At 42.6% G+C, this 23627-nt stretch overlaps 11 protein-coding genes and 1 long non-coding RNA gene across 14 annotated transcripts; 3 read left to right on the top strand and 9 right to left on the bottom strand.

Annotated features, from left to right (window-relative positions):
* Positions 1-22: 22 nt before the first annotated feature.
* Positions 23-2082, top strand: LOC145707764 (importin subunit alpha-like). The gene is made up of 9 exons (XM_081785337.1): positions 23-245; positions 285-416; positions 460-626; positions 664-912; positions 956-1108; positions 1151-1282; positions 1323-1766; positions 1810-1872; positions 1913-2082. Exons 1-9 carry the CDS (start codon positions 101-103, stop codon positions 1976-1978), a joined length of 1551 nt encoding a protein of 516 aa, XP_081641463.1. The 5' UTR covers positions 23-100; the 3' UTR covers positions 1979-2082.
* Positions 2083-2151: 69 nt separating this feature from the next.
* On the top strand, positions 2152-3420 carry LOC145707064 (enoyl-CoA delta isomerase 2-like). Its single transcript, XM_081784541.1, is given in 7 exon segments — positions 2152-2268; positions 2348-2452; positions 2547-2671; positions 2718-3031; positions 3117-3168; positions 3171-3277; positions 3323-3420. Coding segments are annotated over 7 exon segments (828 nt in total). The 5' UTR covers positions 2152-2224; the 3' UTR covers positions 3404-3420.
* Positions 3421-3446: 26 nt separating this feature from the next.
* LOC145707063 (uncharacterized) lies at positions 3447-4102 on the bottom strand. Its single transcript, XR_014134724.1, has 3 exons — positions 3899-4102; positions 3700-3861; positions 3447-3661 (listed from the first exon to the last, which is right to left on the bottom strand). It is a non-coding gene; the product is annotated as an uncharacterized LOC145707063 (long non-coding RNA).
* A 544-nt stretch (positions 4103-4646) lies between these two features.
* LOC145708543 (uncharacterized) lies at positions 4647-6650 on the bottom strand. Of its 2 annotated transcripts, none has more exons than XM_081786226.1 (7): positions 6401-6650; positions 6088-6265; positions 5977-6050; positions 5740-5932; positions 5580-5695; positions 5325-5535; positions 4647-5280 (listed from the first exon to the last, which is right to left on the bottom strand). In XM_081786226.1, exons 1-7 carry the CDS (start codon positions 6533-6535, stop codon positions 5051-5053), a joined length of 1137 nt encoding a protein of 378 aa, XP_081642352.1. In that variant the 5' UTR covers positions 6536-6650; the 3' UTR covers positions 4647-5050. The 2 variants fall into 2 exon arrangements, with proteins under 2 accessions (XP_081642352.1, XP_081642353.1); XM_081786227.1 differs by having other exon boundaries at positions 5977-6047.
* On the bottom strand, positions 6650-7347 carry LOC145708544 (uncharacterized). The gene is made up of 4 exons (XM_081786229.1): positions 7186-7347; positions 6976-7139; positions 6799-6931; positions 6650-6753 (listed from the first exon to the last, which is right to left on the bottom strand). Exons 1-4 carry the CDS (start codon positions 7303-7305, stop codon positions 6724-6726), a joined length of 447 nt encoding a protein of 148 aa, XP_081642355.1. The 5' UTR covers positions 7306-7347; the 3' UTR covers positions 6650-6723.
* Positions 7348-8487: 1140 nt separating this feature from the next.
* On the top strand, positions 8488-10955 carry LOC145710344 (uncharacterized). Its single transcript, XM_081788083.1, has 4 exons — positions 8488-8947; positions 9241-10540; positions 10585-10802; positions 10846-10955. Exons 1-3 carry the CDS (start codon positions 8794-8796, stop codon positions 10619-10621), a joined length of 1491 nt encoding a protein of 496 aa, XP_081644209.1. The 5' UTR covers positions 8488-8793; the 3' UTR covers positions 10622-10802; positions 10846-10955.
* Positions 10947-12556, bottom strand: LOC145710345 (uncharacterized). Of its 2 annotated transcripts, none has more exons than XM_081788086.1 (6): positions 12065-12556; positions 11829-11993; positions 11692-11785; positions 11369-11608; positions 11231-11324; positions 10947-11178 (listed from the first exon to the last, which is right to left on the bottom strand). In XM_081788086.1, exons 1-6 carry the CDS (start codon positions 12552-12554, stop codon positions 10969-10971), a joined length of 1293 nt encoding a protein of 430 aa, XP_081644212.1. In that variant the 5' UTR covers positions 12555-12556; the 3' UTR covers positions 10947-10968. The 2 variants fall into 2 exon arrangements, with proteins under 2 accessions (XP_081644212.1, XP_081644211.1); XM_081788085.1 differs by having other exon boundaries at positions 11369-11615; positions 11699-11785.
* Positions 12557-12608: 52 nt separating this feature from the next.
* LOC145706466 (uncharacterized) lies at positions 12609-13663 on the bottom strand. Its single transcript, XM_081783875.1, has 5 exons — positions 13467-13663; positions 13265-13426; positions 13125-13181; positions 12960-13030; positions 12609-12915 (listed from the first exon to the last, which is right to left on the bottom strand). Exons 1-5 carry the CDS (start codon positions 13473-13475, stop codon positions 12648-12650), a joined length of 567 nt encoding a protein of 188 aa, XP_081640001.1. The 5' UTR covers positions 13476-13663; the 3' UTR covers positions 12609-12647.
* A 718-nt stretch (positions 13664-14381) lies between these two features.
* Positions 14382-18246, bottom strand: LOC145709046 (phospholipase A-2-activating protein-like). The gene is made up of 7 exons (XM_081786730.1): positions 17923-18246; positions 17658-17873; positions 16033-17616; positions 15730-15988; positions 15566-15686; positions 15391-15523; positions 14382-15345 (listed from the first exon to the last, which is right to left on the bottom strand). The coding sequence occupies exons 1-7, from the start codon at positions 18116-18118 to the stop codon at positions 15266-15268; spliced, it is 2589 nt and encodes an 862-aa protein (XP_081642856.1). The 5' UTR covers positions 18119-18246; the 3' UTR covers positions 14382-15265.
* A 93-nt stretch (positions 18247-18339) lies between these two features.
* On the bottom strand, positions 18340-20777 carry LOC145706463 (cilia- and flagella-associated protein 157-like). Its single transcript, XM_081783871.1, has 6 exons — positions 20430-20777; positions 19220-19420; positions 19016-19178; positions 18717-18970; positions 18531-18675; positions 18340-18480 (listed from the first exon to the last, which is right to left on the bottom strand). Exons 1-6 carry the CDS (start codon positions 20768-20770, stop codon positions 18340-18342), a joined length of 1245 nt encoding a protein of 414 aa, XP_081639997.1. The 5' UTR covers positions 20771-20777.
* Positions 20778-20828: 51 nt separating this feature from the next.
* Positions 20829-22483, bottom strand: LOC145706464 (uncharacterized). Its single transcript, XM_081783872.1, has 7 exons — positions 22323-22483; positions 22016-22281; positions 21842-21974; positions 21570-21798; positions 21419-21473; positions 21207-21376; positions 20829-21162 (listed from the first exon to the last, which is right to left on the bottom strand). Exons 1-7 carry the CDS (start codon positions 22374-22376, stop codon positions 20903-20905), a joined length of 1167 nt encoding a protein of 388 aa, XP_081639998.1. The 5' UTR covers positions 22377-22483; the 3' UTR covers positions 20829-20902.
* Positions 22484-22557: 74 nt separating this feature from the next.
* Positions 22558-23613, bottom strand: LOC145706465 (calcipressin-3-like). Its single transcript, XM_081783874.1, has 4 exons — positions 23458-23613; positions 23164-23406; positions 22908-23117; positions 22558-22857 (listed from the first exon to the last, which is right to left on the bottom strand). The coding sequence occupies exons 1-4, from the start codon at positions 23608-23610 to the stop codon at positions 22780-22782; spliced, it is 684 nt and encodes a 227-aa protein (XP_081640000.1). The 5' UTR covers positions 23611-23613; the 3' UTR covers positions 22558-22779.
* Between the last annotated feature and the right edge of the window lie 14 nt (positions 23614-23627).

The raw sequence follows: 23627 nt of genomic DNA, 5'->3' as shown, positions 1-23627 counted from the left end.
GCGTGAACCCACCCGTCCACATTACCGACAGATTTTATTTCAGTTGCGCGAACAGAGATTCGAGGTAGCACAAAACTCCGTTTTTTAAGTGAGTGACAAGATGTCTGAAAACCGAAGTGCCCGGTACAAGTTTGGCGACAAGAATGACAAGGAAGCTCGCCGAAAAGGACGCCAAGAGGAGGGAATCAAGCTCCGCAAGAATGCTCGGGAGGAGCAAATGCTGAAACGCCGAAATATCTGCATGGGTACGTACTGTTAACAGTGAAACTGCTCAACTCTCATAGACGACGTCCACACCTCTCCTCTGAAGGAGATTAACGTCCAAACTCGTCCCCATGACCACCTTCCAAGCATCGAGGAGATCGTCAAGGGCCTCCAAGCTGCCGATGATGACGTTCTCTACGAGGCTACTCAAGGTAAAAAGAACCGCTAGATAGGTTTTTTTATAATTATTTTCAGGGGCCCGAAAAATGCTTTCCCGTGAGCGCAACCCTCCCATTGATGATATCATCGGGGCCGGAATCCTCCCGACCTTGGTTAACTTTCTCCAGCGAGATGATAATCGAAAGTTGCAATTTGAAGCTGCCTGGGCGCTGACTAACATCGCATCCGGCGCGTCTCACCAGGTATATAATCCTCTATTTTGAAATATAAAAGATGTAGACCGCTGCTGTTGTGAGCCACGGCGCCGTGCCTTCCTTCGTGCGCCTTCTCCACTGCGCTGTACCGGAGGTCGTTGAGCAAGCTGTCTGGGCGCTTGGAAACATCGCCGGAGATGGAGCTCCCTTCCGTGACCAGGTTCTTGCTGCTGGCGTCATCGAGCCCCTTGTCAAAATCATCGACAACACTCAAGCGTCCGTACCATTTTTACAAAATATCTCCTGGACAATGTCGAACTTATGCAGAAACAAGGTGAAGCCATATCAGACTCTTTCAAACTAAAATACTATTTCAGAACCCTCCGACTGACATACAATATATCAGTCAAATGCTTCCGACTCTGCTCCAGTTGCTCGGCATGAGCGATAAGCAGATTAAAGCTGATGCGTGCTGGGCCATGTCTTACATCACCGACGGTCCTAACGAACGAATCCAATTGATAATTGATGCAAGTTTAGCTTCATTAAACAAAGTGTCAATTGAACTTTAGAGTGGAGTCACTGTCCAATTGATTGAGATGTTGAACGCTATTCCGGACGTTCTTCTTCTCACCCCAGTTCTTCGAACTTTGGGTAACATCGTCACTGGCACGGATGTTCAGACCCAAACTATGCTCGAGCAGGTACGCCAGTTAGGTTGGACCATGACTCTAACTATGATAGGGTCTCCTCTCGCCGTTCCAGACCTTGCTGCGCCATCACAAGCCCAACATCGTCAAGGAGGCCTCATGGACCTTGTCGAACATTACGGCGGGAACCAGAGACCAGATTGAGCAGATCATCTCGGCTGGGCTCCTTGAGGAGCTCATCCGAGTTTTGGAAAACGGCGACTTCAAGGGAAAGAAGGAGGCTACTTGGGCAGTTACGAATTTGACCTCCGGTGGTTCCGCCATGCAAGTATTCAAGCTTGTCGAACTCGGAGGTCTTAAGCCATTGTGCGCAATGCTCGGATGCGCTGATGGCAAAATCGTTCAAGTGGTTCTTGATGGCCTCACGAACATGCTCAACATGGCGGATGCTAGCGGCAAAACTACCGAAATGACGACATGCATTGAGGAAGCCGATGCCATTGATATGCTCGAAAAACTTCAGGAGCACGAAAATGAGGTAAGGAAATAGTTTGTCGCTCTCTCTGATCCTCATGTTCTAGGACATTTACAAGGCGGCGCTCAATATCGTGGAAACCTGGTTCAGTGAGGAGGAAGACCCACAGGTTTGTGATAAAGGGCAATTAAAAATTAGCAAATGTTCAGCCTGCAAGTGGCGATGTTTATTCTTTCCAGGCACCAAAAGAACAAGTTCCTGCATTCTCATTTTAAAGCTATTCCATTACTCGTTTCTCTCCTTCGATCAACTAAATTCAAGGTTCACTGCCTAAAGTTCATTGGAATTCAATAAATTTTAATCAAGAATAAGCGATTAATTTTCATGAATTTTATCCGTGCAAGAAATGTGTGACTGCGTTGAGTAAATATGTCAGAATGCAAACAATCTTTTTGCAAAACTCAACTGTTTGCCTTGTACCTCCCCCTTTTTCATAAGGATCGAGTACTAAAAGAGAGGAGATGCTTGGGCGATCAGTAATTTTCGGCCTTAGACAGCAAGCAAGGCAAGATATTTTGCTAAATAATTATATTCGTGGGATTATTTATGTCACATAAATTATGTGGAGTTAAACTTTTTTAAAGATTTACTTCGTTTGAGACAATCAAATATGAAAAAATTGGTAAAGTTGGTCTAATAACTCTGAATCGACCGAAGAAATTGAATGCAATGAACACTACAACATACAGGAAAGGGGTCTAAATGCTGCTACACTGATAAGCGAGTGTCTTTCACTTACTCGTATACAGAATTGGTAATTTGCATTGAGTTAACCCGATTCAGTGAAGTTGATCAAGCTCTCCGAAAAATCTCCCTGGATGATGATCTGACTGTCGCCGCAATCACCGGTACTGGGAAGTATTTTACTTCTGGGAATGATATGGGAGACGGTATGAAGCGTATGATGGGTAAGTTACTCAACTATCTTTCCTATTGTTCCTGACTCTCACTTAGAAAGCGATTTGACGCCCGAAGAAGTCTCTGCTCAAAACACAGAAACGTTCAAATCGCTAGTTGGCACTCTTATAGATTTTGAAAAGCCCCTTGCCGCACTTGTCAATGGACCTGCCATTGGAATCGGTGTCACGGTCCTTCCTCATGCTGACTTTGTTTGGAGCTCAGATGACGCGACGTTTCGAACGCCATTTACGCAAATCGGTCTAGTTCCAGAAGCCTGTTCATCATACTTGCTTCCTCAGGTTCTTGGTTCTGCAAATGCAAGCGAAATGCTTCTATTTGGCACTCAATTTACAGCGCAAGAACTTAAGGTAACTATTCCAAATATTTTATATTGATAGTGCAAATTCATATAGAAGCATCTCGCATGCTTCATGCTAAAATAAAATATTTTAGAGACTTGGATTGGTCTCTCGAATCTTCGAAAAAGATGATTTTATGAAAAAAGTTTGGACGCATTGGAAGAATTGTCCGTCCTCCCGCCACAGTCGATGCGACTAGGGAAGAGTCTCATCAAGAGCAAAGAAGTGCGAGATACTCTTCATCAAGTCAACGCCGTAAGAATTAGAGACATTTGAGAACGAACTCATCTATGATTTCAGAATGAATGTGAAGTCCTTGCAACGCGATACACCTCAGAGGAAGTCATCGAAGCTGTTATGCGTTTTAACTCTCGAAAATAGGGAGCTTTCATCTAATAAACACACATACAAGTAGTTAGCCTTCTTTATTTTGTGCTTTTGGAGTCCAGTGAATTTTGCAGATTGATACATATTTGACAGGCGTTTCAAAAGCATTCGCTTTGCAGAGAATTTTAGTTTCGCTGATCTTTCTCCTGGGAGGGATTTCAGGAGGAGTGGGGCTCAAAGCTGTTTCCCGACAGCTTACTTGATCTGCACTTTTCCCGGATCGCTCCAAACTGCGAGAAAGTTTTCCACGAGCTGAGAAAAGTAAGCTCCCTGTCAAATAACCAAATTACCTTGAGCGAGAGTTCGTATCTTTCTTCCTTCCCGTTCTTTTTGAACAGGACGAGGAGGCCGTCTTGCTAGAGTAGTAGACACGGGACTAGGAGGACACCTCGTTGGCGAGGGTGAGCATTGTCTGCGACCAATCTTCTGCATTTGCGACGATAAAGTGGGAACTTATAAGCGTTATTCTTGCGTAATCATATTTATTACTTTGAGTGGACCATGGCTGTTCATTCCGATTAATAGGTTCAGCACGCGCAGGACTAGAGAACCTAGGCGAGCGTGGCGAGGATGCTGACGATGATCGTATTCGTCTTGTTGTCCTCGTCATTGAGTACTCGCCTGATTCGTTTGACAGTCGTGGAGATGCTCTTGAGCTAGGGCGCGACAACTGTTCAATAACGAGTTCATTGACGGCTTTTTTCTCTGCTCAAACGCGTCCCTTCGCAAAAAAAAAACAGATGGAAGTCAGATATAAAAGTCAGCGCGTATTTTGAGCGATTCCTTGAGAGAGCATATCATCAATTTGCTTGAGAGAGCCTTTTTTCTCCCCGTTATGGACACGACAATCCTCCCCGTCAGTCAACTCCCCAAATACGTCTTGTGACTTCCGGTAATAAGCTTACTTTGATCGACCTGCGGTTACCTTTTTCAAAATTGAGCCTCATCAATCTCTTTCTTGTTAACATTATTTCAGCTTTACGAATCAAATTTTACAATACTTGTCAGATACTTTCTATGGCCAATGTAAAAGAACATATCACAGCTGTAGGTGCAAATTACCAAGCTCAAGAAGTGAGGAATTTATTGCCGAGTGGCTATTGTTCAATTTTCGACGCCACGCGTTTCAACCTGACTTCATGCTAGAATAAGAGACATCCAAAAACGCGCTTTATGATAACAAGTTTCCTTGCGATTCATAAACATAAACCAACGACTATTTGTTAAATTATATATTCTTGACGGCCAGAGAATCCATCGAAATTGCACAGAAAATACAGTTTTTTAGTACGATTGTAAGTCGCGGTAGACGTATCAAACAAATAGGTAACGTTTTGTTTCGCGAGAGAAATACGCTTGAAAAGGAAAGAGACAGTATCATGAAGGATATTCGATTTAATAGACAAGGATAGCAATTTGTTAGATGATTCAGTTAACGTTTGCCGAGTATTAACTGACTTGCCGTAAATGAGAAACGCGATCGTTTGATAGAAAGAGTTTGAACTCGATGTGAGAATACTTATTGAAGAGATAACGCGTTAAGAGACTAACGCGGTGAAGGTGAAACAGACGGAGTTTGAGCATATCAGTTATAGACTTTTAAAATATGAATTTTCAGTAGAGACAAATGAAGGCCGCTTTTCATGTGCGGCCTTGTACGAGGCTCTCGAGCTGCAGTCGCGGTTCATTTGGATATCGGATGAGGGCTTTTCTTATCGCGGTGAGGTCGAAACCCATCTCGATATATTTCGGGCTCTTCTCGAAGAAGATTTTCGACTCCTCGAGAGAGTTCTCGCAGATTTGCAGCACTTGGAGAACTTTCCCTGAAGGGTACCCCTTTTCTATTAGCACCGAGTATGCATTCAGATAATCTAAATAGATTTTAGCATTCTTGACTTTGATAATTTTAAAATACCCATTATTTTTGACCGATCATCGCCAAGAATCTGAGTAGCCTTGGCTATTATGCATCGGTTGTAGCCCATCTCAGCTAGCTGGTCGACGAACTTTTCCTGCTCCGTTTTGGGTCTCGCAGGAGCCGCGGAGATCGGTGAAATGCCGCGTTGAGTTGGCGTCGATGACCTGTTCTCTATTACAGGGAGCGAATTGAGGGCGGCAAGGGCGGACTAGAAAGAAAATCTCAAGAGTCACGATTTCAAGAACAGCTAACCTTAGAGAAGTTCTGTTTCCGCTCTTGCTCGTTTTGATTTCGTCGCTGAGCAAGTAAACTTTCGATGTCAGCAACAATCAAGTTGTCAGTGAGTTGTTTCTGCTGCTTCTTGGGGACTAAGTAGACGGTTTTAAATTTCAGCAAAATTGCGATAATTTACCAGGGGTACTCGTGATTGCTGGGGACGGCGCTGGTTCTGAGTGGGTGAAAATTGACTTGAGTTCTTCGTGCTCATTGATGGAACTGATTCGGGCCGCTTCCCAGGGATCATCGTGGAAGTTTTCAAATACGTCTATCACGGAGTTCGATTTACGCGGAGGAATAATAGGCTGGGCAAGGGAGCTGGGCGAGGGCTATTAATTGTGCGTTAAAAAAGTGCCCTCCCCTTAAGAGAAACCTGTAAGATCTTCGACGAGTTGTGTAGTGTGAGGAGATCTTCGGTGCCGTTTTCAGAATTGCTCGACGACACTCCTAAAATAATAATTCCCTTTTAAATTTCAATCTTTACCGGAATCGTTTTGATCCGTCGTTTTGGAGCTTCTTGGAGGTATAGGAGGGGGCGTTTTTTGAGCTGCAGAGATTGTTTGATCATCTCCTTCGTCAATTACTACCTCCTCGTCTGTTTCTTCATTCTTCTGTCGTTTGAGGAAGATTTCTTGAAGCCTTTCTTCCAAAGAAAAGTCATACTAAAGTGATTTTAGGGGAACTCATCGAATTAAAATGATGCTGACAATCTGCAAGGAAATGAAAAGGGCTTCGCGCAGACTGACGGGATGCAACTATCGAAATAAACACTTCTAGGAGATATGCGCCATTATTACCTGGAAGGAATGTGAATTTTTGGGCTCTCTTCTTGCTGGTATTTGATACGTTCTTTGATTTTTAAATCTGGGATGAAGTTGGAAGGATATTTGCTTGACCGATCGGTCAACCTCAGGGTACTCGTCCGGGTCCATCTACGGTAACGACCGATTTGCTTTCGTCTTCCTTTTTCAAACTATTTCTGAAACAATAAGGAATAAGATTAAATTACAAGGTATCTGTTCGGTTCATTATTGCAAGAATTAACGATAATCATGATTCTTATTTCTCATAATTTCTGAAGAAACAATTGGTGGGTGGCGATTTGAGCTGCTCTTTCATTCTATTTGGTTTTTTTGACTTCGTCTTCCGGCTGAATAATCAAAACGTAGAGGGCGGTATATCGAAAGTCACTTACAGTGTATATGACTTTGCCAACTTTGGGGTACTTGGAGGAGATATTTTCATACCAGTCGTTTAGGGACGATTTCTGATCGCTTGTCAAATCACTAAGATCATCTTTTCCCTCCGGAATATCATCTTCGTCCGTGCTGATGAAAACAAAAATGACGAGTTTTCGCGGAAGTCTATTTACCTAAATGTCGCGAAACATCGTGACGCCTCTCTACCAGCAAAGCAATTGTAAGGGCCGTCTGGTCCGTAAAAGTTCTTTCCTCGAGTCACTTCGAAGATTTCGTCTTTTATGCCCAGACAAATTCTGTTGTCCACGGAAGCATCGCGGCCACTGTATTTCTTCAGCTAGATAATGTTTTGTAAACGCACCAGTCTGCTCAATCGAAAATACCTCTTTGAGAGTCATATCCTGTTTTAAAGGTTCTAGCGGCTTTGGTGGGGGCTCGTCTTTTCTGAATAAATCGCAACCAATTTGGTAGACGAGGTATGCGGAGAGCGCGAGCAAGACCATGCTCGTTGGACTTTCCTTCAGCTCTTGGATCCAGGACTTATCCATTCTAAAGAGGCCTCGGTTAGCGAAAGATGAAAATCCAAAAATAGTAGTGCGCAGTCGACACGCGGTGGATTAAGAAAATAATTTTTTTGAAGCAGGCGTAAATTCTTATCCTAAAAAACAAAAAAAAAAGAAAATGCTCCTGCGACTCTAAATTATTGTTACGAAACGAAAAGATTGTGTTTGACAATATTCACATTAATGAGAGATTGGGTAGGCACGCGGCTAGCCGTGAGAAGAGATGCATTTTTCAGATGGAGTAAGTTGGTGACGCTCGAGGCGTTTTTTCGCTGCTTCAGCGAAAAAGAACGTCTGTTCCGAGGAAAAGGCCTTAGCGTTAGAATTAGATTTCGGTCGAATCGGCGGGGCCAAGTCTAATTGACCAAAATTGTGACAAATTGTCGCTTGAAAAGCCGTAAGGATGTAAATCCTCAAAATTTGCAACGTGTTAGCTAATCGTTTCTCGAAAATGTTTATTTGCATCAAAAGGTCGAATTCGGCAGAGCAGAAAACGAAATTGATAAAATCATTCATTTATCATTTCAGACATAAAAATATTCATTTTTAAGAACAATTGCTGAGAGTAAGGAAACGGCTAGCGCAAACATTTACTCGCCCCGATCCCCTGTTTTGGCCAAAAACTATACAAGTGATCACTTGATTATTCTCGGTAGTTGACGTATCTAAGCGAGCTCCACTTTGTACGTAATAATCTAATGGACAATTAAGAATTAAGAAGTCTTAACTAGGAAGCGTTAAGAATCATTACTAAAGATGGACTTGGGAAAAATTTCTTTATAAATTAGATTTTACATTTTATATATATGATAATATTTTACCGAACAAAGTTAAGTCAAATCAGATAAATGAATTCTTCTGTCAAAGATTTTCACAATAACATTTCAATAAAACATTTTTTTTAATCAAAGAATAATTTACTGTTTTAGCAAGAAAAATTCTCAAGTAAAAAAGAATAGGATTGAAAATCAGTTGAGCATAAGAGTGCGGTTAAAGTGTGGTGGTACGTTTTTTTGGGGTGCAGCGTCACGTGAGAGGCTGAATGGAGCATTCTGACATCACGCTCACTCAATTTTAAGTGAACTGGCGCCACCACCACCGCCGCCGCCGCTTCTTGAGCGGCTTTTTGGCGCAGCACCTTCATTCTCGCAAAGGCCGTCTAGAGAGCTGCACGAAGCTAAATCGGGCCCTACCGAAAAAATACTACCCAACGAACCCCTATCAAGCTGATTTTTCGGATCCAAAACTCAATATTCTTTTACTACATAGTAATCAAGAGGGATTTGTCTGAAGAAAAGCTTTCGAACCTAAACTGGTCAACTTATTCGCAAAACGAAAATCGTGATCATCAAGTTATTGGAGTTGCTTGACGATTCAGATTGAATAGAGAAAAAACAGACCAAGAAACCTACCAGAAGAAATTAGAACATGCGTTACACGACACTCTTAAACTTATTAACAGTCGCCAAAGCAGGCGGATGCGATCAAAACCCCTGTCTAAACAATGGACAGTGCTATGATATAGGGGAGAACGAATATGAATGCATCTGCGATTCGTTTGCTGGAAAGAACTGCCAAATACGTAAGTAACCGGCAAAGAATTTTTTGGGAATATTCAATCTAGCTGAACAAACCCTAGGATCAAGCTCAAAACATAATTGGATAAATGTCTTCGATCATGACATTCGGTCGGCGGGTTTATCGATGACGCCATTTCGCTGAATACGGTTAACCACACCCGCCCTGTGGGATAGACTACTAGCACCAAAAAGCGCTCTCGCGCGCCCCGCCGCACCACCATATTTTGATGCTTGCGCAACAATCCCCCTTATTCACCCAAAATGGTCGCCTTCTAGTTATGTAATAAATTTTTAGCGCCGCCATCTGTTACATGTGACGCCTCGAGAATTTCCGTGGAAATCGACAGAGCCTGGCTTCTAAACAAAGTCGGCTCTGACAATCATCGTCATATTTACATGGGCACTGGTCAGCAGTCAAACGAAGGTTGCAAGGCACAAATTTCAGAAGATGACAACTCAAAACTCACAGTGGCATTGAACAACAATTTCCGACAGTGTGGCACGCAAATTAAACGGGCTGACAACGGCGACTACATTTACAGTAACACAGTATATATGTCACTACAGAACGCTGGAGTCCAAACCGGACTGGCAGCGATCGTACAGTGGAACTGCGAATACGAGGACGAATACACAGTCACTTACAACGGGGGCATGACCGCTGTGAGAGACGACAGTGCGAAAGCACGCGCCGTCATCGGCACATTCGACCTGAACCTTCGCGCGTACTCGAAATCGGTTTTCACGACTGATAACATGATGACTGCGTTTGTCGCACCTGGAAGTAACAAAGTCTTCCACGTCATCCCGGACCAGAAGAAATGGCTTTCCTTCCAAACATCGTTAACCGGCGAAGCACAGCTACGAGGAACACGAGTGAGCTTGAAGAAATGTTTCATTTCCTATTCCCGCTCGCCTTTCTCGCAGACCGCAGAAACTATTCCTCTCGTGGAGGAGGGGTGTAGTACTGGCGGCACTGCCACTCACATTTACTCAAATGGCCAAGGGCCACAAGCAAGCTTCGCCACCAACATCCAGAAATTGCGTCAACCATGGATGCGAAAATCACCATTCTACGTCCATTGTACGACCCGTTTATGCCCAGCCGGTGAAATATGTCCAGTTGGATGCTCGCAAGAGCGCTCCGCCCCACAAGGATCTGTCGAAGGGGACGAGCTCAAAATCCACGTCACATCTGGACCCTATTTCTTCCAAGGCAGTGATGCTCTCAAAGAGCAGACGCAAATGACTGCGAACATGGAAGAAAAGGACGCAGAACATAGCAGCTTAAGAATTATGGGGGACACCTTTGAAGTCATTGAAGAGGACGAGGAGATTCTAGTTGACCGCGAAAAAGACCTGCCACTGGTAGGCGCTGTCGCAGTGGTGTCCCTCTTGGCTATCCTCGTTGTCGTTGGATTCGTTACGATTTACCAGCGACGAGCCGCCGCTGCTAAAGGTCAACCTCGAATGGGACCTGAAATTAATTTGCACTTTGCCCACGAAGGAAGTCTCAGAAAAACCAAGGCAAAACACGACTACACAACAAAACACGTAGTTATCGAAGGCAGAGCACTCCCTTTGCCTGGAACAAGGTAAATTAATGAAATAAACTTCTAGCCCTAATCACCCTCTCTAGACCGGCCGGTCACAACGTACGTCCTAACTACGTGTAAAGCGCCCAACTTTCTGATCACTGAAATTCACACAAAAACGCCCAAGATGAGCAGTACTACAACAGAAAAAACCTCAACTGATATTCCAAAATATTCTTCATGAAAATTGTGCTAGAATCGCGCCATTGTAATTTATTCAACCCGAATGCGCCCTGCTGGACATGTAAATATTAAAACCTTGGTAAGAGTCGCATCATAGAAATTATCTCTAACCGATTTTCTAGCGAACGACAAGTGAAAGAGTCCTAACGCCATGATCCTGAACCCTTGACCTGTGTTAAGCTGTAATTATTAGCCATTTAACACAAAATAAAATCATAACACACTGAAAAAACTTTTGACATTCTTTATTCGTTTGATTTTAGCAAAACAAACTGATTGCCTTGATTATTAACAAGTTGGCCGGGAGCACGTTTAAACTTTCTGAAATGCATAGATATATGATTCAGTCCAGATTTTCTTATTTCTCTATTATAAAATCCGTTCGACTTATTGCCTCCGTAAAGCTTGTATTGGCGGCCATCTTCGTGTAGTAGCCACGAGTTAAACTCACCCCCCTAAAATCATTATTCGTTAGCGTTCTTTATCTAATTCCGAAAATGTTATCACCTCAGAAGCGCGACCGATAACGGCGACGCAATTTCCACTGAGAGCAACGTCTTGATCATATAAACTTTGAGGGGTTTGGTCGTAAGAGTTTTCTCTAGAAGCAAAAACGTAACACAAATACTTTGGCATGATTGGCACCTGTGAGTGGCCATGCAATCGAAGTATCCTTCCCACGGGCCGTGCCTGCCCGTCGCGCGTTTTTGCCTGCTATCTTTTTTCTCCCAAGCCGGCAGTTCAATACTTCCGTCTTCCATAATAATTTGCGCGTCGATTCCACCCATTCGATTGTGAAGACCCTGATCACTCAATACGCCCTTGTAATTTACTTTTCCAGCAAATCCAGAGTTAGTAATTCCTTCCAACGACGCATACGGAAACTTTTCGAGTAGATTTAAAAGAAGCTAGCGCTATTTTTAATAAACGTGTTTATCATCTACTTGTTTGATGTTTTAAATCTTTCCGAGACAGTTATCAAAGAATCCTTATCGCCTCGGCCGAGTCGACCCGTAACAATGCCATAACGCGCGTTTGAGTTCGCGAAACGAGCGCCAGATCCTTTTAGACAATCATTACCAAAACTCATAATGGAAGAAAGTACCTGGGAACTCTTCGACCATACAAATTTCCGTTCCAATAGGTAATGATTTGAGCATGTAAGATCCATTAAGTTCGAGCTCTTCCGCAGTTTTCTGCTCGCCAGATGCATCGTTAACAATAATATCGTCTTTTTTCATTGTGGATGTTGCAGGGATCCAACGAGGCTATTCAAGGTTGAAATAGATGAGTACTGATTTTTATCTACTTTCAAAATAGCACGATCTTTGCAACTTTCCTTAGAAGGGCCAACAACGAGGGCAAGGTGTCGCATCAAGTTCTGATCTTCGACGACTTTTAAAATCTTCTCCTTAAACACGGCGCTTCGTTGACGCTGCGTGGGGTTAAGCCTATAATAATCGACCATGTAACCGGTTCGAGATAAGAGAGCAGGGCCTCCATGCTGCATCGCCTTCATTCCTTTCGCAGATGGTGTTCTTATTACATCCTGCGTTTCTGGATTATCCCGATGGCTTTTATCAATGTAAAGTGACTGTTGCTCGCTCATCGGCTGTCTACCCTCCGTGTTGATCATCTTAAACGGCTTCGTCGTGTACTTGGGCAATTCTACCGTTTTCCCATTTTCTAGTTTTTGAACCGAATATTGTTTGTTGTCTTTCTGGTCCCAGTACGGTAACTGGTGACGTCCGTGGACAACCCAGTATCCTTCGCGCATAACACGCGGAGATCTACATGAGATCGAGAGTGGCCGAATCGATTGCTTGTACATTCTTAAAGTTAAAATTTGTGATGACCAGGTTTAAAAAAATAGATATAAGTCATATTGAGTTTCCTGAACGGAGGCAGAATGAGTAGCATGAGCTTAGTTGAGCCTTTGGATTTCGAAGGCCAGATACAGCGCCAAGACAAGAAGGATAACAGAGAAAATGATCACCAGTCGTATCTGGCGCTGCATCTGATCAAAGCGGGCGCTGAGATCGCGCAGGTCCACTTCTCGCTGCGAAGAAATTGTTGTGAATGAACTATTTAGAGAGGCAATTGAGCTGTCCATCTCTTCGATGGCTTGACTGGGTTTTTCTGGTGGCACTATTCGAACGCGGTTGAAGAAACTTTCGCACTTTTTTTGTAAACTAGAATCATCATAAGGAGCATTATCGTTGCGAATAGAAATTACCAATTCTCAAACTGGATAGTGGATTCAAATTCATGAACTTCCCAGAAAATGCATAGGTTATTAGATCCCTGTAATTGTCTCACAAGTATTCTCTATAGACTATAGTATAGATAGTATACTCAAACTTTTAGTCTCAAAGTGGAATAGTGATATGAGACGATCCTGAGGTTTGTTTTGCATAACAACTTGAAGACTTTGATGTTCTCCAGGCATCATGAAGCCCTAGATAGTTCTGATTAGAGACCGGTGACTCTGGCCCAAGTCGTTAAATTACGACTATGTAGAGCGATGCGATTCAGTGAAACCTTTTTCTGGCCTTTGAGGGTAATCCCAGTTTCATTCCCTCGACCTTTGAACGAGTAAGCGACTTTCTTATCTCTGCTAATATTTTTAAGCGTGAGCTCTGTTCTTGAGGTAAAGAAGCCGCCGTCGTAACACGGGATGCTGTTCTTCGGTACCCCATTCCTCTGAACATGGGTTTGCCACAATTATAATGAGTAAACTCACTGTTTCCATCGGTCGCTTTTCTCGTCGAATTGTAGAGTAACGTGGGATGGAATTTGCAAGGGACGCTCCCGAGTTCTTAGCATCTCGGATCGCATTTCATTCCTCGGTGAGTCCAAAAACTGGACAGATTTTGACCCCGCAATTGTGCTTCAGATGGCTTAACCTAATTAGTTAGAAATCGAAATGAGGAAAAATAAATGAATCGGAGTAAAAAAATATAGGTCAAGTGTAAGAAAGTGAACAAGAATATGTTTAGACTGCAGCTTTAACTTTCTGAAACGCATTTTGTGCGATCGGATCGAGTTGGCCATCGCCTCCATATTCAAGACTTGTGATCGGACAGGAAAATACTATTTTCCCCTGAATAAATTCTTATTTATACCAGCCGGAAGATCTTTCTTTACTTTGAGGGAGATTGAGCATTGATCGAAGTTGCTGGAACGGCGAAGAATAACTTTTGCTCCTTCATCTTTGAGTAGCCGCTGGATGCCTTCAAGACGCTCGCAGCCATGATCAATAATGTTGAATCGTTTGTACGGGCCGTGTTCGATCAGCACGACGGTTTCGCCCATTCTAGAATCGAGACACGTTATTCGCTACTAGTAGCTGACCCGAGAAGCCGTAAAAAGAAGCTGAGAAAGTATGTGTTGTTGCTCTCTACACCCTCTCTTGGCAAGCTTTTCAAGTGATCACGGAGAAGTTTTTCAGAGTCTAAGTCCCGTACTAAAGACACTGTTGCTATGAACCTGAGTGTACTTAATGTCAATTAAAAGAGAGCAATTTTAAACTTGAAGTTTTAGTCACTCGAGGGAAGCGAGCTCCGTCCTGTTTTTGATGTTTTCGACAAGAATAAAGATAACTCCATCGACGTTGCTGAGCTGAGTTTAGGAAGGTGCTAGAAATCAAGCTGATCTATTTCGTTAAAAGTCATTTATTGTGAGCACAAGCTGTAAGTCATGAAAGAGCTTGGTTATAAAACAACGAAGAGAGAATGCGAGAAGTTGATAAAAATCGTGGACCTAAATCACAATGGGAAAGTGGAATTTAACGAGTTCAAAAAAATGATGTCTTTGAAGCTGATGCGACAAACGAAAGAGGAAGAGATGCGTCAAAAATTCAGGTGAAACTAATGATTTCGACCAAAAAGAAAAACAGCTTGTTCAGGACCTTTGACAGAAATGGGGACGGGTTAATTTCGAAGGAGGAGGTAAAGCAGGTTATGGAGATAATCGGGGAGCCGATGACGGATGCGGAGGTCGATGAACTCGTAAGTAGCTGTACGTAATCTACCACTCTGCAAATTAATCAGCCAAAAGTTATGATTTTGTGTGTTTATTATCCGTTTTCGTGAACAAATCGAAGTACTAAATGAAGTGTAGATAGCCGATGCTGACACTGATTTCGATGGAAAAATCAACTACCAGGAATTTGTGGTATACTACATGGAAAATGGGAAATATCACTGAAGTGCTCGAAACTGTTTAATTTGCTAAAATTGACTGTACGAATAGTGTCAAATAAAATCTCAAACAAAAGTTGCTTCTTGAATGGTTGACGGCTGAACTTCGATTATTAAAAAATTATGTCAAGAGGAACTGGTTCATGGTTTTTATAGACGTTCTTTAAATGTTCAATCCGTGATAAATGATAAATAACTGATAGGTCAAATTGATTGATTACTGCAATCAAACGAGCTTTTCTTTAATTTCTTTATACAAAAATTTGATCAAGTTGTGCGAAGTAGAAAACTATTAGATACATGTATTAAAGAACATGGTTTCAGTGGTGAAGAAATGGTTTTAGGCTGAAGTAGATGGTCCGGCACAATCGAAATCCATCGAGTTATTATCTTGAAGGCTTTGAAGACTTTTCATTATTTCTTAAAAAGTCCTTATTTCAAAAATAGTTTAAATATGATGCTCACCTTGGATGCATTTGCGAGCACAGCTAGCAACGTTGGCGGCCATTTTATCGTCGGATCGTTTGTGTTTATTTTGAATTTCAAGGAGCTCTTCGCGGACACCGATACCGTCAGCCGCCTGGCACAATACGATGTCCTAGACAGAAATGAGCTTTTTAATTATTTTAACTAATCTGACCTGGTGAATGAGAGTTCCCAAAGCAATCAGCAGCCGAATTTGAATTTTCATGTCGGCTTCATTTCGACCGATTTTCTCGCAGATTTTCTGAAGAAGTCCAAGCTTGGTGTCCACATTAGCACTAAACAGACCGATAAATATGCAAACGCTCGAGTTGTCGTTACCCGAATTTTCTTGCAGCGATAGAAAAGTTGAGGAGAAGCGAAGCATGAGCTTGCTTGAGAACGGGTTTTGGTTGAACAGGGAGAGAGTCTGTGGCTCTAGTTAGAATTTCACCAAAGTGCTTCAACGCTACTTTTGCACCAATTTCGTGACGGAATAGGTTGACAAGACATCGCATGGTAAGTAATTGAACTGATGCTGGCTTTTCTACATTAAGTTGTTTCATCAACGGTCGTAGGAACTCCTTGACCCGGTCCTCATCTAAAGTACTCTAAGCTTGAAGTACAAATAGAATAAAGGCTTACGACAAAGAAGACCAACAACGGAATAATTAAGCAAAGCAAGTCGGAGAATGTCTATGAGAGGAAATTTGACATCCCAGTATTCATGCGTTTTCATTAGACATGAGAAGTAGACAAAGATATCATCTGGCATGAGAACATTTTCTGGATCACAAAGCATAGCAAGTTTCTTTAACTCATCTTCTTCAAACTGGATTCCCTTTTCGGAACATTTTTTGTTGAGCATATTTATGATTTTCTCCACTCCAGGAGCTGGGTCATCAAAAAGGAGGTATTTTTCTTCGGGAAAGAACTTCTTATCAACAAAGACTATGTTGTACTTTGGCTTTTCCTCGTCATTTCCGCTTGGAATGTATCGTCCTGGATTGTCCTCTGGGTTCACCATTCGGGGTCCACTCGGCGCTGAAGAAGAGCTATCTCCAGGTAGATATCGAGGAGCGTTTGGACCCATAGAAACATCGTCTGGTTTGTAAGCACCAGAACCTGTAAAAGGGTCGGCGGCGCCACCTTTTTTTGTTGTCGTTGTCTTAGGAGCCGTATAATCAGGACGATAGCCTGACCCGCCGGTTAACGGATCGGCACCTCCTCCGACTTCTGGCTCAACAACTTTTACTGCTTCTTGTTGTCGTCTCTCGGCAGTGTTAGTGATGATGAAATTTGCGACTTGTTCTAAGTAGGTTAAGGGAAGTGCATTGTTGTTTATGAACTTCTGCGCAGCTCGCCAAGGATCCTCTGTTAAATTATAAGGGAGCTTCAAAGGTGGCGCGTTTTCGTCGACGTCAACAGAGAACACAAAATCATATTCTTTCCCTTCGAACGTGTCTTTATTGCTAACTCCTGTGACGTCACCAATCTTCTCCCATTTGCCTTTAGACCACTGGTACGCAACGACACCACTAGGTTCGTTGATCATCATGGTCTGTCCTTCTTTCTTGCCACTTGGCGGCAACGACTTCGGTAGCTTTGAAATTTCCATTTTGTCTTCAAGTGCTTTGGCCGGGATCTGCATTGCTGCCACAGATTCTTCAAATGCAGCAACTTCTTCAGCAGGCGCTTGGAATCGCTCTCGATAGGTAAAAACTCTTGCAGTGCCATCTGACAGAGAAACAGCAATATCGCCCATCGTTAATGCAGTACAGGCCCAAGCAGACTGTGCTGGGAGCATGATGGTTTCAGTGGGTTCTGAAGAGTCCCAGCTCCAAACCCGTACACTACGGTCTTCCCCTGATGTGATGAAGCCTTTGTTTCTAGGCATAGGTGAAACGCAATATATAAAGCCAGTATGCCCAGAAAATTCTTTAGCTACAGAGCCGTTCTCCAGATCCCATAGTCTTATTTTCATATCATTTCCCGTTGACAGCAACCTCTCATCTGGTAGAATCGTGAGAGACTGAATTACGTCCGTATGTCCCTGCAACGATTTTAATAGCTTTCCATCCACGTTGAATATTCTCAATAATTTGTCTGCGCAGCCGGTCACTATTCGGTCGTCCTCGAGCATACCAAGAGCGAGCACAGAGCCCTGATGCTGCCCAGATATTGTAGCCGTGCACTTCTTCTCAGCAGATCCCCACTTCCCTCTCCATACTAGACCATCGTTTAAAGACGAAATAGCTAACACGTCCCACCTTTTACATTTTTATCCCAAGATCCAGATACGACAGTTTGTGTTTTATTATTACAAGCAAGCGCAGAGACGCACTCTCCATGGCCAACATATGAAGCTTTTTCTTCTGAAGATATCGGATCATAAACACGTATCTTTGAATCAAAGGACCCAGCCACTATAAGACCATTCAGATTGTCTGCATCAGGTTCCAGAAAACAAATCGAGCTTTTGACCGCTACAAACGAGTTTCATATTGTAATTCTAAATGGAAAAAATATTTGAGCCGTTCCTGATCCAATGCGTGCTTCCTCTGAAACTTGTCATCATTTCGTAGCCGACACCTTCTGCCGAAGGAAACCATAGTTTCAGGGATTTGTCTCTAGAGCCTGTTAGGAAGCCACCGCCCACCGGATAGTTACAGCTAACGAGACATCGAACATCGGAGCTGTGTCCGCTCACTGATGCGCGCAGTCCGTACATGCTTATAAAACACGATCAAAATAAAATAGAATATTGGCTAGTTCGCTTTTTGCTCTCTTACGAAGTAAAACAATCGAAATGGTTCACAGAGCAAAGTGCAGGCTATGCGTTTTACAATAACAATGCCGATACAAAATTCAGAAAATAGAGGTGTTAAAAAACAGATACAAAAATATAATCTTGGTGGATATATAAAAATAAAGAAGAGAAAATAGTCGATTTTACAAAATGGGTTCAAGTGATCCAACTGGAAAGTTAAGGAACTCCTCGTCAATTTCACACTCTTCGCCGAGCTCTCTAGCAAGTTTTTCGAAAGTAGATTTCTCGATCCGGCTTTTTTCCAATAGTTCATAAACACAGGACTATATTAATTTAAAATGAATTTAATAATAACGTGAGCCGCTCTTCCCACCTGTAGTAGAGGGCGAATGTTGATACATTCGCTTTCTGTGGATTGAATTTCGTCTTGATGATCTCTGAGTTCCTTTGCCAGCCGTTTCGCTTCTTTTTGCATCGCTTCGAATTCATTGCTTTCCGACTGAAGATGCTCGCGAAGTCTAGTAATCAGTTAATCATGGAGGTCAACGATAATTCTTACTTATTCAAAGTGTTCTTGTTGGCCTCCCTCTCTTCTTCGCAAGCTCTGTACTCGGCAAGCTTCTTCTTCGTGTCTTGTAACTTTTTGCGCAGGAGTTGGATAAGATAGCTCTTGTTGTAAGATTGCTGAGCGAGATCCTTTTCAGTAAGGTGGAGAGAGTGAAGCTTTTCTGGGACGCCTTCCATTTTGGCTTTGATCTCGGCGGACTCATCATCGAGATGGCGTTTGCAGCGATTTAGCTTGCGTAGAGTGAGCTTAATTTTGTCTTGAGATTATGCGCGGCTGGGACGAGCATTTACTCTGAATCCATGATTCTCGCGGATGGCACGCTTGATTGTGGGCGGAATTAATTGATCAGTGTCTCGCCTGAACTCAGCGGCGGTTGCGTTGACCTGACGTATCATTTCGCCCCGTAAACGAATAAGATCCTGTTCGTCCTGGTGCTTCAAAAGCTCTAAGTCACTTATTTTAATATAAAAACAACACTCGTTAAATTCACTTACGCTTGAAAAGCTTCCTTTTGCGCTGCAACCTCTTTAGTAAGGTTGACTTCGTGCTCTTCCATTTGCTCACGAACTTCCTGGAAGTGATTCAAAGATGCAATTTCGTCTTTATAGTCATCAATTTCTTTATTCAAAGCACGCTTGTTATCCTCGAATGTCAATTTCTGCGTCTCAATCTTCTCCAGAAGGCCGTTTATAGAACTACGCGCATGCGATTAGGGATTTACGATAATGCATAACACAAATATGTACTCGTTTGTATTTTTCTTTTTGATTTTATTCAGATTAATATTGGGAAAGGTAATTGTGAAGCGTTATTCAGTATGTATTATCGGTCGGTATCTTCGTCTTGGATAGAGCCTCTCGCAGTCGTAGGAATCGATGAGGTCTTGCTGAGTAAATAAAGTATGATGTCTCTTTTCCGGGCGCCGGTTCGCGAACTTCTGAGCTTGCTCTTCGTCGTCGTCTGGACGCTCACATGGACCATTAAATATGCAGTCATCGAACTGAATGTTCAAAACTCCAAGAATAGCCCGAAGTTGAATCATCTTGCAGCGACTGATTGTACCTATGTCGTGGCCAATTCGGTTCAGGAAGCTCATGGCAACATGGGCAAAAAGCGGCTTGACGAATTCGAGAAAGACCCTCTCCCTCTCCGTTGATGTCTTGAGGATAAGTCGGTAGTCTTCGGAATTAATATCGGCGAATTCCTCCTGGAGAATCATGACCGGGTTGTTAAGATCTAAAGTCATCACAGGCACGAAATTGGAGAGCTTTTCGGCGGATCTTTTGATGAGGAACATTCGAGGACACTCAATTTCGGGGTATTGGTGATGATTGCCGTCGAAATCGAAGAAGAACATCCAGTAGTCATTCATCTCTTGAATCATCACGTGACACGCGAAGTTCAGCGCGAATTCGTTTCTTTCTTTGAAATCTTCAGTGTTCGGCATGTTTCTTTTTTTTTTGTAAGTTGCTTTTGTTTTTTGTTTGATGGAAGTCGACGGCGTATTTATGGTCAAGTCAGTGGAGGGCGGCAGTGAGTTGAACTGAACCCTGGGAAGCATTGCTTCTTTATCAGATCATCACTCCCGCCGGAATTTTGACTCCACAGCGGGAGAAGATATTATCGCAGCAAAAAAATAAATCCTTTGAAGGTTGAGGATTAGTTATTTCACCTCGAGCATGATTAACGAATCTATTTGACTACCTTTCATATTCTCTCTTAGCACCATCAAGATGATCGCTAACGTCCTCGGCTTCTTCGACTTTTCGCTTGAGCTTATCGTTCAAGAATGAGATTGAGCGATGTTTGTCTTTTTCGGCATTGACAAGATCCTCTCCGATCTGCTTGCGCCTTTCAATTTTTTGATTCAGTTCCTCGGTTAGCCGTTTTATCTTATTGTCAAGGGCGAGAATTTGAATGTCGTATTGACAACGGTCAACTTCGGAGACTTTCTCCGGATCCTCTGCCGGAGCATCTCCACTCTCCTCCACTTCCTTCTCCTTTTTCCCTGCCTTCCCTTTCTTGCCTTTTTTATCTTTCGCCATTTCTTAAAATATTGCAATTAATTAGAAGCACTGCGAACGAGTTAAACAAAAAAGAAAAGATTTTTTACATTGGAAATGTGAAAGTTTATTGAAATGTTTTTGCGCGAGTGGGCAGTGAGAAAACTGTGACGTTTATTCAAAAGGGTTGAAATATCCAACGGATGGCTCCTTTGTTGGAGCAATGGTGAAATTCGACACAGAGCTTTCGTCGGCCAAAGAGGTCGTTGAAAACGATGTGACGGTGCGAGAACCGACTTCACGGCGGAATGTTTTGTGAAGAAGGTTCTGAACTTCGTGACATGTCCTTCGATTTTTGGGACGAGGAGATGCTCGAGTCTTGATCTTTTCGACTTTATTTTCGTTCTCTATCGTGAGTGAGTCACTTATGCCGCCTAAATACACTTAGTGATTCCGTCCAAAAGTAGAAATAAATTACCGTTGATCGTTTTCATGATATCAGCGAATTCATGGATACCCGAGGAATCATTTGCTGCGTTCTTAGAGGTAATCTCTTCGCTCGCCGAAAAATCATCCTCCATTTGATTGAACAGATCATTTAGGGATCCGATCCTCTCCTCAACATTGCAAGGACGTTCAAAGAAAGGACTGTAAAATGGGTAACTTGTCGGACAAAAAGAGGAAGCTTACCGTAAACCGACTAGCTGTTCTACAATGCCCACGATCTCAATATTGGCGTTCCGTTCTTTGAGCGGTTCTTGACAAGAAACCGTTTATAAAAATATTTTTAACTAACTTTGGTCGTGTAAAATCTATCGTTCTTTTTATGTCAAAACCAAACCTAAAATTCTCATGGTCATTTCTTCAACATCCTGTTCAATCAATGAGCTACTGAGAATAGAATAGCACTCTGTTATTCTTTTTTTCTCAGCTAGCGTCAGCGGTTGGAATTCAAGTGAATTCGCTCGATCATCAAGTGCAATAAGCTCTTGTCGTAGCGTTTTCAACTTGTTACTGACATCGCACTCACAGATCGGATGGGCGAATTTGCTCACATCAATGACAAGCGTCTTAAATTAACTCGTTAATTCTATCAACTCGGCAAAGTCTCACCTTTAGATGATCGTTCTCGATCGATGCGATCATCGCCTGGTCTACTTTTAGTATGACCATCGGAAACGGCTCTGGAGTCAATATGGAGTTGATGAACGTATGGAACAGCTTGAAAACATCTTCCCCATAAGGTCTATGGTTTTATAAAGCGCTGACAACTTGAATTGACCAAACCTGTCATACAAATTCGCTTTAAACTGCAGCTTATCATCTTTTGTATTTTTTAGATAAGCTAGGACAGCCTTGCGGAAATCACGACGCTCTTTCAGATTGCCGAAGAATTTGACATCTGCCGACAAGCTCTGTTTGATTTTCTTGGCATACTTGAGATGGTGTTTTTCCATCAAGAATCCCAAGATCGCATAGAACTGCATGTCATGCTTTTTCTGTCTTTCCGAAAAAAGCATGCATGTTTCTAACACGCGCGCATTTGTGAAATCCTAAACTCATATTTGACTACGCTAAAAGTGGTCTTTCATACCAAATTAAATAGGGCGACTTTTAGGAGTTCGCCTTCGTGAAGTAATTTGGACATGTTAGCTCGTTGCCGTTCTTTTCTCGACTGCAGCGTTTTCGTTAGTTGAATCTGTTTTTCATTATCAGATTTTATAATCTTAAAAACAAGATGATGAAATTTCGGAGAAAAATCAATCTAAAACTCCAAATATGGAAATCTTAGAAACAATTGCTGCAAATTTTCGTTGAAAAAGAAAAAAATAACAAACGATGTTTTGCAATGTTACAACTCAAGAAAAAAACGAGCTCCTTTGGATTATCTCAACAAAATAAATCATTCTTGAAGAAAGTTTCTCGACATTGAAGAACAAAAATATACATGGACAATCGCGAATTAGACGCACATAGTAAAATAGAAAACAAACAGTATTGAAGAGTGTCGTAGAAATGAATTACGCGCATTCTTTACTCTACATTTTGGCTCAGCGTGGCATCTCCGGACGGCGAGTTTGCGGGATAGAGAACTTTGGCTTCTTATCGAATTTTTCATACTGCTCGTCCTAAACAAAATGTTGCCCCTTCCGATAGTTGCTTCTGTGACAGCGCTTACAGCACAAGCAGACAGTACGATGGACGGATGCATGTCAGATGATTCGACGATTTCGTGGGACTCGCCGCCTTTGAGCGACGCGAGCCGTTGAATCAGTTCCAAGGCCAGTCCAGGCTGGTTCGAACTTGGGCGATCCTCAACTGCCTGTACCCAGCCCTCTGGTGGCGATGGTGGCGGCGAAATCAGAAACACCTTTGTCGGTTTTGGCGGCTAAATCGAGATGATGAACGGAATTTCAACTCGATTCGATTTTTACCTTAAGGTGATCCATCTCTCGGGAGTCGTGTTTGGCAGTGTGGTTGGTGAGATAAACACGGAACTGCTCACCCATGTAACGATACAAATGGAAAATGACTCGAGCCTTGCATGCCTCTCTTGAGTCTCGAAAAGCAACTCTTGCCCTTCTAAAATTCGGAAAGTAGGAAAAGCCAGTTGCATTTGTGAACAAAGATTCGAACTCTGCTTTGGTCTCTTCAGTACTGAAAACTTTTCGCGGAACCTGAACAAATTTAATTCATAATTCGCCTTGAAGTTAAAGTATCGGTCTTACGGAAGTCACATAGACGGACTTGGGCATCTCAAACTCCTCAGACAAGCTTTCATCATCTGAAGCAGACTCTTCTGGATTCAAATTCGAATCTGGATAAACAACGTTGTTTATGTAGACAGATGACAAGTCATCAATGTCATCCCAATTTACCATGCTAAAAGAAATGAACG

Source organism: Oikopleura dioica, chromosome XSR (assembly GCF_907165135.1).
Source record: "Oikopleura dioica chromosome XSR, OKI2018_I68_1.0, whole genome shotgun sequence".
In the NCBI taxonomy this organism is placed as follows: Eukaryota; Metazoa; Chordata; class Appendicularia; order Copelata; family Oikopleuridae; genus Oikopleura; species Oikopleura dioica.
Note: the sequence above shows the minus strand (reverse complement) of the source record. Positions and strands in the feature narration are given on the sequence as shown.

Bases quoted from the DNA above. Each gene is read 5' to 3' on its own strand.
- LOC145707764 (XM_081785337.1), top strand. From the start codon at position 101: ATGTCTGAAAACCGAAGTGCCCGGTACAAGTTTGGCGACAAGAATGAC. The intron at 246-284 runs GTACGTACTGTT...CAACTCTCATAG, and splicing joins ACGCCGAAATATCTGCATGG to ACGACGTCCACACCTCTCCT. The intron at 1,109-1,150 runs GCAAGTTTAGCT...ATTGAACTTTAG, and splicing joins GAATCCAATTGATAATTGAT to AGTGGAGTCACTGTCCAATT.
- LOC145708543 (XM_081786226.1), bottom strand. From the start codon at position 6,535: ATGGACCCGGACGAGTACCCTGAGGTTGACCGATCGGTCAAGCAAATA. The intron at 5,696-5,739 runs GTAAATTATCGC...CCGTCTACTTAG, and splicing joins AGCAATCACGAGTACCCCTG to TCCCCAAGAAGCAGCAGAAA. The intron at 5,281-5,324 runs GTATTTTAAAAT...AAATCTATTTAG, and splicing joins TGATCGGTCAAAAATAATGG to ATTATCTGAATGCATACTCG.
- LOC145709046 (XM_081786730.1), bottom strand. From the start codon at position 18,118: ATGTACGGACTGCGCGCATCAGTGAGCGGACACAGCTCCGATGTTCGA. The intron at 17,874-17,922 runs GCTCAAATATTT...ACTCGTTTGTAG, and splicing joins CACGCATTGGATCAGGAACG to CGGTCAAAAGCTCGATTTGT. The intron at 17,617-17,657 runs GTGGGACGTGTT...ACGATGGTCTAG, and splicing joins TTGGGATAAAAATGTAAAAG to TATGGAGAGGGAAGTGGGGA.
- LOC145710344 (XM_081788083.1), top strand. From the start codon at position 8,794: ATGCGTTACACGACACTCTTAAACTTATTAACAGTCGCCAAAGCAGGC. The intron at 8,948-9,240 runs GTAAGTAACCGG...ATAAATTTTTAG, and splicing joins TGGAAAGAACTGCCAAATAC to CGCCGCCATCTGTTACATGT. The intron at 10,541-10,584 runs GTAAATTAATGA...CACCCTCTCTAG, and splicing joins CTCCCTTTGCCTGGAACAAG to ACCGGCCGGTCACAACGTAC.
- LOC145706463 (XM_081783871.1), bottom strand. From the start codon at position 20,770: ATGGCGAAAGATAAAAAAGGCAAGAAAGGGAAGGCAGGGAAAAAGGAG. The intron at 19,421-20,429 runs GTAGTCAAATAG...GCATGCGCGTAG, and splicing joins GCTAAGAGAGAATATGAAAG to TTCTATAAACGGCCTTCTGG. The intron at 18,481-18,530 runs GTGGGAAGAGCG...AAATTAATATAG, and splicing joins ACATTCGCCCTCTACTACAG to TCCTGTGTTTATGAACTATT.
- LOC145710345 (XM_081788086.1), bottom strand. From the start codon at position 12,554: ATGTACAAGCAATCGATTCGGCCACTCTCGATCTCATGTAGATCTCCG. The intron at 11,325-11,368 runs GTGCCAATCATG...TTTTGCTTCTAG, and splicing joins GATTGCATGGCCACTCACAG to AGAAAACTCTTACGACCAAA. The intron at 11,179-11,230 runs GTGATAACATTT...TAATGATTTTAG, and splicing joins TTATCGGTCGCGCTTCTGAG to GGGGGTGAGTTTAACTCGTG.
- LOC145706465 (XM_081783874.1), bottom strand. From the start codon at position 23,610: ATGGTAAATTGGGATGACATTGATGACTTGTCATCTGTCTACATAAAC. The intron at 23,407-23,457 runs GTAAGACCGATA...AAATTTGTTCAG, and splicing joins AGTCCGTCTATGTGACTTCC to GTTCCGCGAAAAGTTTTCAG. The intron at 23,118-23,163 runs GTAAAAATCGAA...ATCTCGATTTAG, and splicing joins GAGAGATGGATCACCTTAAG to CCGCCAAAACCGACAAAGGT.
- LOC145706464 (XM_081783872.1), bottom strand. From the start codon at position 22,376: ATGTCCAAATTACTTCACGAAGGCGAACTCCTAAAAGTCGCCCTATTT. The intron at 21,474-21,569 runs GTTTGGTTTTGA...AACCGCTCAAAG, and splicing joins AATGACCATGAGAATTTTAG to AACGGAACGCCAATATTGAG. The intron at 21,377-21,418 runs GTAAGCTTCCTC...CCCATTTTACAG, and splicing joins GAACAGCTAGTCGGTTTACG to TCCTTTCTTTGAACGTCCTT.
- LOC145708544 (XM_081786229.1), bottom strand. From the start codon at position 7,305: ATGGTCTTGCTCGCGCTCTCCGCATACCTCGTCTACCAAATTGGTTGC. The intron at 7,140-7,185 runs GTATTTTCGATT...AACATTATCTAG, and splicing joins AGGATATGACTCTCAAAGAG to CTGAAGAAATACAGTGGCCG. The intron at 6,932-6,975 runs GTAAATAGACTT...TGTTTTCATCAG, and splicing joins CGATGTTTCGCGACATTTAG to CACGGACGAAGATGATATTC.
- LOC145706466 (XM_081783875.1), bottom strand. The intron at 13,182-13,264 runs GTTTCACTGAAT...AGAACTATCTAG, and splicing joins CCCTCAAAGGCCAGAAAAAG to GGCTTCATGATGCCTGGAGA. The intron at 12,916-12,959 runs GTAATTTCTATT...TGATGATTCTAG, and splicing joins ACTATCCAGTTTGAGAATTG to TTTACAAAAAAAGTGCGAAA.